At 44.3% G+C, this 17,581-nt stretch overlaps 1 protein-coding gene across 1 annotated transcript in view; it reads left to right on the top strand.

Moving 5' to 3' along the window:
- Window positions 1–17,581, top strand: part of LOC148506097 (uncharacterized) — a 205,770-nt gene that overhangs the window by 167,742 nt on the left and 20,447 nt on the right. The window contains 5 exon segments of the mRNA XM_088447270.1: window positions 2,756–2,815; window positions 3,776–3,924; window positions 5,035–5,212; window positions 8,504–8,569; window positions 10,890–12,582. Of these exon segments, the coding sequence (XP_088303396.1) occupies window positions 2,756–2,815; window positions 3,776–3,924; window positions 5,035–5,212; window positions 8,504–8,569; window positions 10,890–12,582 (2,146 nt within the window).

A 17,581-nucleotide genomic window follows, 5' to 3' on the forward strand; every position in this document is an offset into this window, starting at 1 on the left:
TGAGACCTTTGTGCTTCGGTCAGAGTCCTGATCATTTCACCAGCACCTTCCCCGCACAAAACATATTACGGGAACAGAGAGATGAACGTCTCCAAACCAGAATAAGAAGGTACAAAAACTTTCTGTTTTATTGATATCTGTGTCCTATATTCCTTGATTTCCCTCTTTTTACAAGAAAGTAACGGTAGCGAGGTGCAATGTATTATCGCAGCCCTCCCACCTCCCTCCCTCTCTCTCCGTACAGGTTTCATCCCACTATAATTCTGCTTTTTCTTTTCTTACTAATGAAAGTTGAGCGTTGACACCAATTTCAGTGTCTAAATATAACGTCATATAGAGTACAACAGAGCTGTCCCGTGTTACATTACGGCACAATGGCTTGAGTGACATTTTTATATACAGTATGGCAAGGGTTAAAGCCATTTTATGGATTGGTAGCCTATGAGAATAATGCGGGGAAGGGTTTATAGGGTTAATGTTGTCCGTTTAGAGGAGGGTCTTCCTTTTATCCACCTGCTTATGTTTGCTGTGGTTGTGTCATTGCTGTTTGGCGGCAAAGCATGGCGTTTTATTGGCGGTCTTATAATTGCGGGATTGCGTGAGACATCCCCCTTTTGAAGTAGAGATGAGCGGTTCGGTTTTTAAGAAGACACAACTTGGGGGTTTCTGGGAATGGAGTCCCAGCTCGGAGTCACTTTGCAGTTCCCAGTAGAACAAAGTCCGGTCTCGGGTCTTCTCTCAATTCAGAACTCCCATATAAAAACCGTCTTCTGCGTGTTTTTATATTGCAATTACGTCCCTCCTGTTAATAATACAATAGGAACAAAAACAAGCCCACGTTCCATGATTTTCCGGCCTTTCGGCAAAGTAGAGAAATTCTCTGTCACAGGCGACTTATGTTAAAATGCAGATTGTTATTTGAAAGTCTGTACATAATAATAATTTAGTATTGGGAAGTATTAGCCAATAGTAGAGGCTGATAGCGATGCCAGAGGTCAGCGCAGGAGAGAAGGGCCTCATTCACAGATGGAGGCAATGAGCGATTATCGCCGTCCTGCGTATGCATAGGAGTCGCATTGGGCGAGCATCAGCGATCATTACCGTCGGTGGTTGCAGCGTGTATTTGCCCGCAGAGTGAGTGACAGTCAGGGGGCATTTGGGGGAGATAATAGGGAGTGGCGGCATCTCTCAACCTGCTCCTGCGATCCCATCCGCAGTCACTATGGCTCCTGCGTATCTGTTCCCACGGCCATTGTGGGCAACCATAGGGCAGGGTTGCCGACTTTCTGACTGCCCCATCCAGGAGGGGGCAGCCAATTTGGCATCGCAGGTGGGCATGGCTGGCATTGAGGGGCGGAGGGGGCGCACCATTGTGGCCCCGCTTCACAATACTGAGATTACCGGCGTCTGGGTTCCCTGCACTCGCACGCCTGCCTGGGTCCCCTGCACTGGCACGCACGCCTGCCTGGGTCCCCTGCACTGGCACGCACGCCTGGGTCCCCTGCACTGGCACGCACGCCTGGGTCCCCTGCACTGGCACGCACGCCTGGGTCCCCTGCACTGGCACACACGCATGCCTGGATCCTTGCAATTCTCACGCACGCCTGTGTCCCCTGCACTGGCACGCACGCCTGGGTCCCCTGCACTGGCACGCACGCCTGGGTCCCCTGCACTGGCACACACGCATGCCTGGATCCTTGCAATTCTCACGCACGCCTGTGTCCCCTGCACTGGCACACACGCATGCCTGGATCCTTGCAATTCTCACGCACGCCTGTGTCCCCTGCACTGGCACACACGCATGCCTGGATCCTTGCAATTCTCACGCACGCCTGTGTCCCCTGCACTGGCACACACGCATGCCTGGATCCTTGCAATTCTCACGCACGCCTGTGTCCCCTGCACTGGCACGCACGCCTGGGTCCCCTGCACTGGCACACACGCATGCCTGGATCCTTGCAATTCTCACGCACGCCTGGGTCCCCTGCACTGGCACGCACGCCTGGGTCCCCTGCACTCGCACGCACGCCTGGGTCCCCTGCTCTGGCACGCACGCCTGGTCCGCATGCCTGGGTCCCCTGCACTGGCACGCATGCCTGGGTCCCCTGCACTGGCACGCACGCATGCCTGGGTCCCCTGCACTGGCACGCACGCCTTGGTTCCCTGCACTGGCACGCACGCCTGGGTCCCCTGCGAGGTCACACGCACGTCTGGGTCCCCTGCACTGGCACGCACGCATGCCTGGATCCCCTGCACTGGCACGCACGCCTGGGTCCCCTGCGAGGTCACACGCACGTCTGGGTCCCCTGCACTGGCACGCACGTCTGGGTCATTGCACACCAGCAGCATATTATTAACACAGACTGTGTGCTTAGCACAGGGGTTTCCATCCACGGACCTCAAAGCACACTAACAGTCCAGGTTTTAAGTATAGCCATACTTGAGCACAGGTGTCTCAATTAGTACCTCAGTTATTTTGATTTAACAACCTGTGCTGAAGCATGGATATCACTAAAACCTGGACTGTTGGTGTGCCTTGAGGACTGAGGTTGGGAAACCCTGGCTTAGAAGGTAAGATATAGTGACAAGCTGAATATGAGGCAGGTGACAGTACTGCTGTACGTTACTGTACATTTGTGCTGGTTATTTTCAGATGTAATAAATCACCCTTTGTGTCCTCTGCAGCAGGCAGGGACAGTGTCACAGATAGTAAACTGTAAATAAAATGCTGTGTACATGACACCTTCTCTTGCAGGTTGCATTGGTCACTTACCCTGCTGGACAATGGAGAACTATGAAGCAGATAAAACTAAAGGTGACTGTTTATTAAATTTGCAGATAATGAAACAAAAAAAAAAACATTCTATGAAACTATCCAATCATTTATGCTGTGTCTCGTACTTTAGCACTGTTATCAAACTAAACTGCATGTCTTATTCATTCACATTCCAGCTATTATATCACAGATGTCCTGTGACAGACCTCTTACTATGTATGACTGCTGTGTGTGACATGGCTACAGTACATGATCATTATATCTTACTTATGATTAATTACATGCAGCTGTCCTACACATATATGTAGAGTTACTAACCTCTTACCAGGGGCATAAGTTCATGTCAGGCGGCCAGAGGCAAAATAGCCGGTGGTGTCCCACTAACTCCCAGCCCTGGCTTGCTCTAACCCCCAGTGTCTCTCCAGCCCCTCAGTATTTCTCAGCTCCAGCCAGACCCCTTCTGTCTCTCCAACCCCCCAGTGTTTCTCCAGCCCCCTCCAAGGTCTGTCCGGCTCATGGTCTCAATAACTAGCCCCTGCATCCCATAGGGTCCAGCCTACAGACATTTAACTTCTTCTGGGTCTTCTGGCTGCTCCCCTTCGTGACATGACTCCTTTGCCTTTCAGTGATGCGGTTTGACGTCATGATGTCACACGTGCCACTACGCAAAGCTTCACGCACCGCCGGCGGTTTGTGCAATAAATGTCTTTGTTTATTGCAGCTCCCACAGATAGATCCATGTATAACCGCCACCTGTGTCACTGCGGGGATCAGCAGGGTACATGCAGCAGTTCTAGGTAGATTACCTGTGTGCCCCTTGTACCCCCCTGTCACCGTGTCTGCTCCTCAGTGCCCCCCTGACAGCTGGTGCCCAGAGGCCCTCCGGGAATTCCGCCTCTGCCTCTTACTATGTATGGCTGCTATGTGTGACATGTCTATATGACCTTTATTCCTAGTAATGATGACATTATCTTCTTTATCTACATGTGTGTGATACAGAGACATTATATCAGCTTCTACATAAATATACAGGCTCAGAGCTGAGGATGATATATGAGTATTATAAGGACGATCTCATCTATATTGTGGAGTCTGACCCTGACCGTGTCCTCAGTGAGCTGAGATCGTGGACTAAACTGAAACCAGAGGTAGGGACCTGTTATAGTATTTACAAAGATATGTTACTATGTAAATAATTTTTACTTTTAAAAGAAGAACTTTGTATTCCCAGAGCACAGTAACACGATGACCGATAATCGCCAAAACTTTATTTCATTTTTTGACAAATCTTATTGGTTCTTCAAATTACAATTTTCAAACCATTCCAGTGTCTGTGCGGCTGCCCCCTCAGTGTCTGTCCCGCTGCCCCCTCAGTGCCTGTCCCGCTGCCCCCTCAGTGCCTGTCCCGCTGCCCCTTCAGTGCCTGTGCGGCTGCCCCCTCAGTGCCTGTGCGGCTGCCCCCTCAGTGCCTGTGCGGCTGCACCCTCAGTGCCTGTCCCGCTGACTCCTCAGTGCCTGTCCCGCTGACTCCGCAGGTCCAGAATCTATGCGTCGTTAGGCCCGGACCATCATGGCAAAATGGTGGAAATTGCGCTTCAATGAAGAGGGGGCGTGTCACAATGTAGCAAAAATCAGAGAATCGCGTCCTGAAGCCCCTCCCCCCGGGCCGCGATTTCCAAACGTATTCTCCCCATCCAGTCCACTTCTCTATGACATTGGTGGGAAGCGGGAGCACACCCCACTCTTCCCGGAGCACGGGGGGACTCCACGCAAATTGTGGACAATAGGTACAGTATGAGCGGTATTCTCCCTTACTGTACTATAATGTATGTATGATACACATGTGTTATGCTGTGTAGTTATGTGTAGTAGAGGCTCCAGACTGACCATACAGAGCTTGGCAATCAGACACTCAGCATGGCAGGAGATCCAGCTCAGATGGTTCCACCAGGACCAGACCTAGCAAGCCAAGGACCATTTCTTCTTCTGGGTTTATAGTGACTGGTTATATGACAGCATGGATGCCTTTGACACATCTCAGACGTATGGGCCTGTGAGGTGTTCCCCTCATAACACTGGTGCATCGGCAGCAGGTGCAGAGTATATAATATGTGTGTGTGCAATTAACACCCATTTTGCACCACATCCGCTCCATAAAGCTTTCTTATAATTTGCTGGTACAGTAGCTGTCCTAAATAAATAAGTGGTAAGGTTGTCGCCTTTGTAATATGACTTCTGTGACCTTATATTCCTTCTAGCGCTATCTGTCAATGAGAGAGAACCTCAGGGACTCTGCATTTGCTGAGACGTTGGTACAAGATGTATTGGAAGCGGGAAGAGATGCAGTGATAGGATTCTGGAAATGTCTGTATAGTGTAATGGGTGATCTCCCGCATCCTAACCTACTGGCAGTACTGGATGAAATCACTCACACAGGTAACTGAGGGGCTTGTGGGAAATGTCTGTATAGTGTAATGGGTGATCTCCCGCATCCTAATCTAATGGATGTAATCACTCACAGGTAACTGAGGGGCTTGTGGGAAATGTCTGTATAGTGTAATGCGTGTTCTCCCCCATCCTAATCTACTGGCAGTACTGAATGACATCACTCACACAGGTAACTGAGGGGCTTGTGGGAAATGTCTGTATAGTGTAGTGGGAGATCCCTCCCATCCTAATCTACTGGCAGTACTGGATGACATCACTCACACAGGTAACTGAGGGGCTTGTGGGAAATGTCTGTATAGTGTAATGGGTGATCTCCCCCATCCTAATCTACTGGCAGTACTGGATGACATCACTCACACAGGTAACTGAGGGGCTTGAGGGAAATGTCTGTATAGTGTAATGGTTGATCTCCCGCATCCTAAACTACTGGCAGTACTGGATGACATCACTCACACAGGTAACTGAGGGACTTGTGGGAAATGTCTGTATAGTGTAGTGGGAGATCCCTCCCATCCTAATCTACTGGCAGTACTGGATGACATCACTCACACAGGTAACTGAGGGACTTGTGGGATATGTCTGTATAATGTAATGGGTGATCTCCCCCATCCTAATCTACTGGCAGTACTGGATGACATTACTCACACAGGTAACTGAGGGGCTTGTGGGAAATGTCTGTATAGTGTAATGGGTGATCTCCCTCATCCTAATCTACTGGCAGTACTGGATGACATCACTCACACAGGTAACTGAGGGGCTTGTGGGAAATGTCTGTATAGTGTAATGGGTGATCTCCCCCATCCTAATCTACTGGCAGTACTGGATGACATCACTCACACAGGTAACTGAGGGGCTTGTGGGAAATGTCTGTATAGTGTAATGGGTGATCTCCCCCATCCTAATCTACTGGCAGTATTGGATGACATCACTCACACAGGTAACTGAGGGGCTTGTGGGAAATGTCTGTATAGTGTAATGGGTGATCTCCCTCATCCTAATCTACTGGCAGTACTGGATGACATCACTCACACAGGTAACTGAGGGGCTTGTGGGAAATGTCTGTATAGTGTAATGGGTGATCTCCCTCATCCTAATCTACTGGCAGTACTGGATGACATCACTCACACAGGTAACTGAGGGGCTTGTGGGAAATGTCTGTATAGTGTAATGGGTGATCTCCCTCATCCTAATCTACTGGCAGTACTGGATGACATCACTCACACAGGTAACTGAGGGGCTTGTGGGAAATGTCTGTATAGTGTAATGGGTGATCTCCTGCATCCTAATCTACTGGCAGTACTGGATGACATCACTCACACAGGTAACTGAGGGGCTTGTGGGAAATGTCTGTATAGTGTAATGGGTGATCTCCCGCATCCTAATCTACTGGCAGTACTGGAGGACATCACTCACACAGGTAACTGAGGCGCTTGTGGGAAATGTCACATAATGACATATCTTTGAATTGCTCAGAATAACATTGTGAATGGAATTCCTTCCTATAGATAACTTTAACCATCAGCTACAGTACATAAAAGTTAAACGTTTTGTCTGTATTACAAACACACAGATTGGTCTAGACAAAATTAAAGTGAATTTTCAAACTAATAAGTCATTGCTGGCTGCAGATTGTTTTTAAATAAAAATAAAACTGAAAAATGCTGTTTGCTTAAGTTTTCAATCTATACAGACTTAAGCTGGCCACACATATAAAGATTATCTGTCCAACCAGCCAACTAGTTGGCTGGTTGGAATGAAAATCTGGTAACGTATGGGAGTAAATGATGATCAGCAATTTGCTCCTAAATGCCAGAAAACAGATGAAAATGGCGTCAGACAAGTTTGTTAAATGTCTGATCTAAACTATTTGTTCAAACAACAGTTTTTGTTCATTTTCCGGCATTTGGGAGCAAATTGCTGATTGTCATTTGCTTTCATACCTCACCAGATTTTCATTCCAACCAGTCAACTAGTTGGCTGGTTGGACAGATAATCTTTAGATGTGTGGCCAGCTTTAGGGTATATTTACTAAAGTTCCAATTTATAGAAGTGGAGATGTTGCCCATAGCAAAAAAATTTGATCCTACTTATTTATCTATTACCTTCTAAGATAATACCTAGAATCTGATTGGTTGCTATGGGCAACATCTCCTCTTCACACTTTAGTAAATACAGTATACCCCTTTCACTTGTTAAAAAAAAAAAAACACCTTTTGCTGCAATAACCGCTTTTAGACTGTTGGGGGTACGTTTCTCCAAGGTTTGCACACTGCGTGGGGGTGAGTTTTGCCCTTGCTTCCTTGCAGATTTGCTCCAGGTTTTTAAGGTTGGTTTGGTCGCATTTGTGGACTGCAATTTCCAAATAGGACCATGGATTGTCCTTGTGTATTGGATCATTGTCCCTTCCTGCTGAGAGGGGAACTTTCTCCCAAGCTTTAGTCTCCTAGCAGACTGACACAGGTTCTCTTGCAACATCTTATATTTTGCACCATCCACCAGTCCCTCAATTTTATATTTTTTTTTTTTTAAACTTTTCTTTATTTGTGGAAGCAAATAACACCATACACAGAATTTATCACATCAAGCAGTACAAATCATTGTCATAACAGATGACTTATATACCAGTATTCAGTACATTAGACTTTTCATAAAAAAAAAAAACATTATGTAAAACATAATAATAGTAAGATGCGGTCTGACGCTCACCCACTAGACAACCATATAGGAGGGACTCCCGAGAGGACTCGAGTCTCATACTACTGCGTCAGTCTCACCAGTCCCTCAATTTTAACAAGCCCCCCTCCCCATACAGGCCAGGTGTATGCAGAGCTTCTGATATGGGTGACTGGTGCACCCTCACCCCAGTCTCAGGCCTATGAGCTCTGTATCTCCTGCACAGTGATATTGGTCTCTTCCTGGACCCCCTCCCATACAGGCCAGGTGTATGCAGAGCCCCCCCCCCCCCCCCCTTCCTAAGGAACTGCAATTCCTGCCTCATTTCCCCACTTAATTTGGAATTGGCCATGATTCAGGAGAACCACCCCCTCTCCCAGGAGCCTCTGGGACTACACGTCATTTCAGGTATCTCCCGGAGCTTGCAGGACAGTAGGTAAGTGTATGTATAACTGGGCATAACACAGAAGAATGAGATATAGGTTAGATACCAGAAGTTGGCAGACTGCATTTTACCATGTACAAAAATGCTAAATATTTTATTTGCTGATGCACAGAATGAATTTACTTTCTCATGTGGTACAATGAGCTGTTCCTTGCATTTAGGAGACTCTCTGGTGGGGAAGATACTATTAGATGAACATGGGCACACCCTGACTCCAGTACTGAGAGGTAAATAATTCTGTGTAATATGATAAACGTCACGGCGAGGAATTCGGTAGTGGCAGCGGCGTTACACGTTATGGATCTGATTATATTTTATTGCATTGTGCACTATGGTGATGCAGGAATTAAATATTCTGAATAGTAGTATAATATGAAAATACATACTAACAGAGTCTAGTTCCCAGAGTGCACCTACAGATAGATAAATTTATATATATATATATATATATATATATTAATTTATCTATATATATACATACACATATATATATATATATATATATATATATATATATATATATATATATATATATACACACACACACACACACACACACATATATACACACCTACTGGCCCCACAGAAAAAGACACAATCATTTCCCCAGAGCCGCAAGCCCCCACTGAAGTATTACCCTGACATCACCTCCTGGCTGTCGGACTCTCAGTCACTGTGTCGCTCTCACTTTTCATCAGACGTCAGCCAGTGGCAGAAGAGAGGAGCTCGCCTCTGCCTCACTGTGTCGCTCTCACGTGCCTCAGTCCCTCTCTCACTGCCTGCAGAGTGCACTGTATGGGCTGGAGTTTGGACTGGCATGGCCTATGAAGTCACACCACTGCATTGCCGTTATATGGCTCAATCATGGCCCAGAAGTACAAGTTAGCACTGCAGTTAATTGCATGTGCCACTGCGGAGGACGCCATGTCCATGGGGATAAGTAATCCTGATATCCCGGGATTGGTGCCTCAAACCTTGGGATTTAAATATGGGCTTTTATGTGGCTAAATCCTGGTATCCCGTAGATCGGGATCCCAGGATTGTCTACCTGCAGCCCACCACTGCCACACAGGTCCTACAGCCCACCACTGCCACGCAGGTCCTACAGCCCAACACTGCCACGCATGTCCTATAGCCCACCACTGCCACGCAGGTCCTACAGCCCACCACTGTGTCAGAGCTGTGCTGGGTCCTGGTACTTTTGAGGGTATGGCCTAATGTGGGCTGGGGAGACACAGGTTGCTGACCGGTAAGGAACTGGGCCCAGGTAATTGGTACCCGCTTCCCCTCTCGGCACCCATGAGAGGGTGGCTAAAAGGGCGCAGAGAGTTGTTCTGTCTTATGGAAGTGTTGCTGGCATGTCGTTAATAGTGGGTGCATATAAGCATGTTGAACCACTCACCTAGGGCACCTTAGTCTGACAGAGGATCTGCATCTGCCATAGGTCTGGTGCAAGTTTCAATAGTACAACTGATGGTGACATCTAAAGATGCACCAAGTGGTATTTCCGCGTCTAAATCCTTTCACATTCTGACGCCCGGATGTACTCCAGGGAAGGACTGTATAGCTGCTTCTGCATGACTGCGGCAAAGGACACACCATGCACCACGTCTCTGTCCAACTCTGAATTGGGGACCTGATTCAGACCCGGTCGCAAGGCTGTCCGCAGCCAAAGTATGCAAATCCCGCGATCGCTAGCAAGAAATTAGCACGCCCACTGTTTTGCCGTGCGATCGCGCTATGAAATTAGACGCCCACTTTCCCTTAGTCACACACGTCATCTCCAGGAGGTGTATGTGACAATCTGTAACATCGGCTGACATCGGACCCATACGCAGCACTTGTGGCTGACCAAACCCTACCGCAAGCACTGCTGTGTGTATATCAGCCATGTGACGTGTATGCTGACGATGCGTCTTAATTATGCACGCCCCTGAAATGGCGTTCCAACACACAGATACGCTTGCGTTTGCACCACCCCGTCACCACCCACAAACGGCACGTCCTTTCCCTCATGCTTGCGGAGCGGCTGTGTACTGGGTGCGATCGCTTCCCAATCGCAGTGACTGTTTTGCGCACGTGCACTGCATCTTGTACACATGCGCAGATTGCAAACATCGGCAGGCTGCGTGCGACCGTGTCTGAATCAGGCCCTTGGTGCATAATTGCTAACCAGATGAGATTGACACACATTTGTATGTTAGCTCAGAGGTTCCAGTCCAGGTTTTAAGGATATCCATACTTAAGCACAGGTGATTTAATTAGAACCTCAGTCAATCTGATTTAACAATCTGGGCTCAAGCATGTATATCCTTAAAACCTTGGCTGTAATGGCGGAGTTTGGGAACCTCTGTTATAGCTGATAAACAGACTGAAGTTTCATTACCCAACAACACTAAAAAAAAAAAAAGTCCATAAAAATTTAAGAGATTTATTTATTATAAAAACAGAATTTTAGATGAAGAAAAAAAAAAAACACTAAACATCGTGAATCATGAGCATTGTCATTATTTAAGTTTTTTATTTTCCACTTTGTGTCTTTATCAGATATTCAGGGACAGCACAAGCAGCATCTCCTGGAGAGAACTCAGCACCTAGTGGAGCACAGACCCCCGAGATCTACACAGGAAGAGCAAAGTTTCTATATCTCCGAACGTTACGTGAACATACTAGTCTTCTCCAACAATCATTTCAGGCAGCGATCTCAGCATGAGCTAATAGAGACTGGGATAAATCATGAGGAGATCATGAAGAAAGAATGGCTTATGTTGGAACATATAGCACATAACAAGCTGTTCCGCTGGTCCTGCCAGAGACATTGTGATCCAAGTGTAGTGATGGTGAGTGGAGTCCCGGGAGTCGGGAAGACCACACTGATGCAGAAGTTTGTCTATGACTGGGTGACTGGGAAACTTTATCAGAGATTTACTTTTGTCTTCTTCTTCAAATTCCGGGAACTCAACAGACTGGACCAGGTCAGCTTGGAGGAGATGATCCTACAGGAATATCCCTATCTTCAGCCTCAGCTGGGGGACATCTTACAGGATCCAGAGAAACTGCTCTTCATATTTGATGGCTTAGATGAAAGTAATCACCAAATAGATTTCAGATCAGATCAGTTATGTCTTAATATAAAGCAAAAACATTCCCTCGGAGTGATTGTGGTTAGTTTGCTGAGACAGATTATTCTCAAGGGCTGTTCTGTGTTAATGACCAGTCGTCCAACTAAACTGGCCTCAGTTGGTACAAAGACTTTTCATCGAGTATCTGAGATCATGGGATTCTCTCCCAAAGAAAGACAGATGTACTTTGAAATGTTTTTTCAAAATAAAGACTTGTCAGAGACAGCATTTAGTCATGTGAGGGAGCATGATACATTATACACATTCTGTTATATCCCATCTTACTGCTGGATCATTTGTACAGTGCTATCAGTGTGCTTCAATGCCCAACCAACCATCACTGATCAGCTGCCCAAAACGGTGACACAACTCTTTGTGACATTTGTCAGCAACATTCTGTCCAATCACAGCCAAGATAAATGTGGCGCCCGGGAAGTGATGACATCTATTGGGTGGATGGCAGAACATGGAGTAATGAATCACCTCATTGTCTTTGATTAACGAGATCTGGGATCATTCAATGTGGACACTTCCTCACATCTCACATCCAGCTTTATGGTAGAATCTGATCAACCTCCTAATGTGACCTTCTCCTTCCTACACCTCACCCTCCAGGAGTGTTTGGCTGCCTTGGTCCATTATCTTGACTATTCTCCTGAGAAGTTGCAGAGTTCGCTTGATAAAACCAAATTATATACAGACGGACGAGCTGAAATGTTTCTGCACTTTCTCTGTGGCTTTTTGGACAGTTCCACCAGATCCCTTTTGAAATGTTTGGGAGAGTTTTCCAATGAAGCCTTGAGAGATGTTACCAGTTGGCTACAGAATTCTCTTGTTGATGTTCAGAAGAACAAAGATGTTGATATAGAGAAGTTTTTAAATCTATTTGCCTGCCTGTATGAGTCCCAGAATGGTGCTCTAGTAGAACAATGTTTGGGGTCAAATAGAAACTTTACATTTTGTAGTGTCCGTCCTCTCACACTTGTAAACTTCACCACGTTGGCTTTTGTCCTCAAATCCTGCAAAAGGACAGAATCGCTTAATCTACAGAATACTAATGTCCAGAGTGAGTGTTGGGAGAGACTGTCGCCAGTTCTGCGCACTATCAAGAGCATCAAGTAAGATTTTCAATGTATATAAATATATATGTAGCAGGTAATTTGCTTATTGTTATATGAAAATGTGAATACACGTGTCGTTCATGAATCTAGTTTCTATTTGGATGTTCTTGATAAAAAAAAATGGTTATTTTCCTAGACCTTGAAATCTAGATCAGTAACTGTGGTGAATTCTAAGTTAACATTCTTATTGATATAACTTGTAAAGCTTTGCAGATCTTCATCAAAACACCATCCCATATAAAGACATCGTCGATGTATCTATTCCAACAAATCATATTCTTTTTATAATTATTGTTGCTCCAGATGTGTTCGTGTTCCCATCTTGACACTAATAATTTCACATAATTGGGCACAAAAGAAGTGAAGGTTGAGAGGTGTGTACACATAGCCTGTGTCGTGCAATGCACGTGTATAGTGACTTAATGTCATTTTGCTTAGTTTTTTTTTAAATTCTTATGCAGGGTCATCATTCAATAATACATATGTGTTAGTATCTGATAACAAGCATTCGTCTTCCATTTTGTATGTTTTACATTATAACCACCCCTCCCCCCTTGGCAGCTGGCTTTATAACAATGCTGCTGTTTTGTTTTTTTAGTTCCTTTTAGACTGTTTTTTTTTTTTCTCTCGATATGTTGTATTTAAATTTAGATTTGTTTTCAGGGAGTTGGGTCCTTTCCATTAACTTTTGAAAAGTTTCAATGGGTTCTCCTTTGCACTGGGTGGGGGTTAAACCTTAAATTCTGTATTTATGTATTGATTGTTTGGTGGCGGTGTTGCTCTTGTCACTAGATAATTTGTGAAGTACTTGTTTATGCATAGGTCTCGCACATATTTGTGAACATCTGTGTATAAATTAATTTTATTGATATCAGATTGTGGGGCCAACTTCAGTTCTTTCTGAACACTGAAGTTGGTTCTTTACTTAGCACGTTGTTTCTATTAATCATCTTTTTGATCTTTTGAGACTCCTCTTTTTCCTCTTTCTTGTCCATAACTTTTTTAACTTTTTGTAGTGTGGTGTTTGGTAGTGATCTGAGATCCGTGAGTAATTTCTGAGCGCGTCGTCGATATCTTCAGATGCCGACATTCAACATCTACATTTCAACAATGTCAATATCAAAACTTTCAACATTGACTTCATCTCCTTTTAATATGTTTGTAAGTCATGACTAGACTTAAACACACTTTATTACACCTGGGTCATAGAAGTTTTACCAAGGTAGACATAATATAAGACATTGGTTTGGAACCATAGTAATTAACCACCAGAAAATTGAAAGTGACAATATTTCAGTAAGTCTAGATGCAGGGACTTTGATTTCTAAACCAATTTATCAATGTAAATCCATTCACGTTATATAGTCATCACAAAGTGAGAATTCTTTACCTGAATTTCTTCCTACCATTGTGCCCCTGTCAACCACACCCCAAAAATATTACTTGTTAGGTCAAGGTGCGAGACAATCCCCATTACAGGTTGAGTCTCCCATATCCAAAATGCTTGGGACCAGGGGTATTTTGGATATTGGAATACTCCGTATTTTGGAATATTTGCATAAAATAATGAAATATCTTGGGAATGGGACCCAAATCTAAACACATAATGCATTTATGTTTTATATACACATTATACACATAGCCTGAAGGTCATTTTATAATATATTTTTAATAATTTAGTGCATCAAAAAAAGTTTGTGTACATACATGAAATTCATTTATGTTTCATATACACCTTATACACACAGCCTGAAGGTTATTTTGTACTATATTTTTCATAATTTGTGCTTTAAACAAAGTTTTTGTACATTTAACCATCAGAAAGCAAAGGTTTTACTTTCTCAGTCATGCTAAAAATGTTCCATATTTCGGAATATTTGGATATGGGAGCCTCAACCTGTATATGGTTTTCCGCATGGGCAACCCTATCTGCTATATCAACCCGTTGTATGTATGTATGTATGTATGTATCTATATATATATTTTAACTGATTGGGCATTTTATAGATTTAGATACAGTCAAAACTAGAATGGCCAAATGGTTGGAGGCATTTACAAGATTGAAGTATAGAGATTCTCTTGGAAGCCAATGAACCAGAAATATAAGTCACCTATAATAATAATGTGAAATCTATTATGGTTGAAACATGAAATCAGTCAAATACCATAAAAATGTAATTTCCATCCTATAGGTGAGATTTCAGCCAGGAAATATTTGATCCTTGCTAGACAGGTAGTGCCTTATTCCAAGTCGCACGCAATGACGATGTTGATGTAGTTGAGCGATTCTTTTTCTGGTGCATGTGTTCCACGCAAATGGGCCGACCAAATGATGAGTGTTTCTGGGTGGTGACTAGAAGTGAAGGCAAAAAGTCTCTCATGGACATATTATGGGAGTGTCGGTGCAAACTGCGGAGTTCCCAGATGCACGACCACAACCACAGGAGGCCAGAGTCAGTCAGTGAAACTGCACCTGCTGTAATGGTGGTGTAAGTGTTGGTGGCCTCCAGCGTGGGGTAGTTCTCGAAATGTTCATTTTTCTTTTTCATTTTTTTATACAAAATTAAAAAAAAAAAAAAATGTAGAAAGTTCTAAATTTCCAGAAAGAGTAGTTGTTATACAGGTGATATTAACTTCATTACGTCTGGTTACCACAATGGGATTTGCATGTACCAGAGAAAACTGACGCATTTCACGTGTACCTGCTCTCTATCAGAATGGATACCTGATTTACGTGCAGGGTGCCGCGAGTGTCGGCACAGAAACAATTGCTGGATATGCAGAACAGTCTCATTCATATAGGAACAACTGAGGAAGATTTAATGTCTTGGACAGTTTTCTGTCCCCAGTCTAAATAGTGGTAAGTGGTCTCCCGGTTGAAATCTCACCAATATGGTAAGTATAAAATTCTTATGGTATTTGATTGAATCTTTGATGGAAATAATGTGAAGATAACTTCACAACAGGCGCTCAATAATGGGCTATTGTTCCCACAGCAGCTGTACTGGTTGAGTAGTCACACTCAATATGGAATAGCAAAAAGTAGATATCATACAGCGCTCATGAGGATAGTATATTAATCAATTAAAACCAGATGAAGTGCACTTGATAATAAAACTTGATGTTTTAATATTACGAATAAAATTGATCACATAAATCTTTAAAACATACTATAATACCGCTACCCCCACATTAACCAGGTATACAGGTGGAAAAAATCTCAGAGATGGTAGTCTCTATGTCTCCTTGGGTGATATCATACAATGCACTATCCTCATGAGCGCTGTATGATATCTACTTTTTGATTGAATCTTTGACCATAATACATTTTATATTATTATTATATTTGACTTCTCTTGTTCTGAGGGGATCCTGGATCCCCCTCAATCTGCAAGTTGCAGTGACGACACCTAGAACTCCTAATAGTGAGGTGCTTCGCATTTCATTCTACAACAAATTCCCAATATTGAATCTTAAGCGGATTTTGGGTGCCCATGTTAAAATAAAATATCCAACTTATACAGAGAAAAGATTTTCTAAATATTACATAAGGCTTGTTTATTGTCTGCATTAACATATTGTACAAGATTGGATGTAGTCAAGATAATATCACACCTGTAAATCACCTGAGGCTGACTTCTTCTGTTGTTTATATAATATTATAGTTAGCCTTACAATATTGCCTTTGGAAAATAATTCTAAACTATATAAAATTAATCTTTTAAATGTCATTTACCTTCTCGTGACTGGGCAATCTGGGAACTCTACAGTATACAAGAGAAGTAAACGTATGGTCTTCGGAAAACTACTTTTAGGATTGGCTTTTTGGAAGAAGCAGAGTATTATCACACTGGGGAGCAGCAGTTGTGCCAGTAATTAACTGAATTGATTATTTATTTTGTACGGATTGGGTGGAATCTAGCATTAACAGAGAGAAGCTCAAATATAATAACCTGGTAGTTTTACGATTTACCAACAAGATTTAGAGCAGCAACCGACCTGGTTTTACGTTAAAAAAAAATTGCCACTGTAAGTCTTGCAGCTAAATTGTTATAATATCAATAAATCCTCAACGGCTATTACATTTGGCCCACAAACTAGTTGGAAAAACTAGTTAATACTTGAACTCCATACCAGGATGTAGTCAGGAAGCCGGCGGTCGAAATGCCAACCGGCAACTTCCCGACACTGTAAGCCCGACATGGGACTAAAGATAGGTGTCTAAATACCTACACATATCATTAGCCCCACGGTGAAATCTCGACGCCCGGCATACAGAACTTGGGTAAGCCGGGCGTTGGGAGCTATTAGCCGCGCGGGGGGAGGTAAGGTTTAGGGACTCTCAGGGAGACTTTGGGTTAGGCACCTGCCTGGGAGGGTTAGGCACCACTAAGCAGGGCCGTTTCTAGAGAGGAGGGGGCCCTGCGGTCTCCGACATGGGCCCCCTCCTCTCCGTCCGGCAGCGCACTGAGCTGTGCGTGGCCAGCACCGGAGTTATAGACTCTGGGCACTAGAGCGTGCCCAAAGTGTACAGTGTATGCACAGGTAACCGGGAAAATGGCTGCGGCGGCCATTTTCCCTGTACTGCGCATGCGAAGACTAAGGGAAAATGGCGCCGACGTGGGACTCCGGAGAGGAAAGTATTATTATTATTTCTCCTCAGCTGCAGCTTCTTGCACTGAAATTTCAGATCTTGAAAAACCTCTGATTGCACACCCCAAATAATGTCATTTGCTTTATATACACATGAATACCCTGTCTAATCTACTTCTTACCAGTGTATTATTTCCTACTCATCATGTGACATTTTATTCCTCCAACAATATTTACCTAGTCTCTTCCACTACCTCACCACCATATCACACTTCCTAATTGTCTGCCTCCCCTCTAATTAGCTGCATCCTCTGCTGTGGTTTCCTGCCTACCTCCTGCTTGTTCTCTTGTCAACCTTCACTTTCCCTCCACCCTGAGTCAGCCACCATGCCTCCTCGCCCCT

This window comes from Taudactylus pleione, unplaced genomic scaffold (genome assembly GCF_031769625.1).
Source record: "Taudactylus pleione unplaced genomic scaffold, aTauple2 ptg000427l, whole genome shotgun sequence".
NCBI lineage: Eukaryota > Metazoa > Chordata > Amphibia > Anura > Myobatrachidae > Taudactylus > Taudactylus pleione.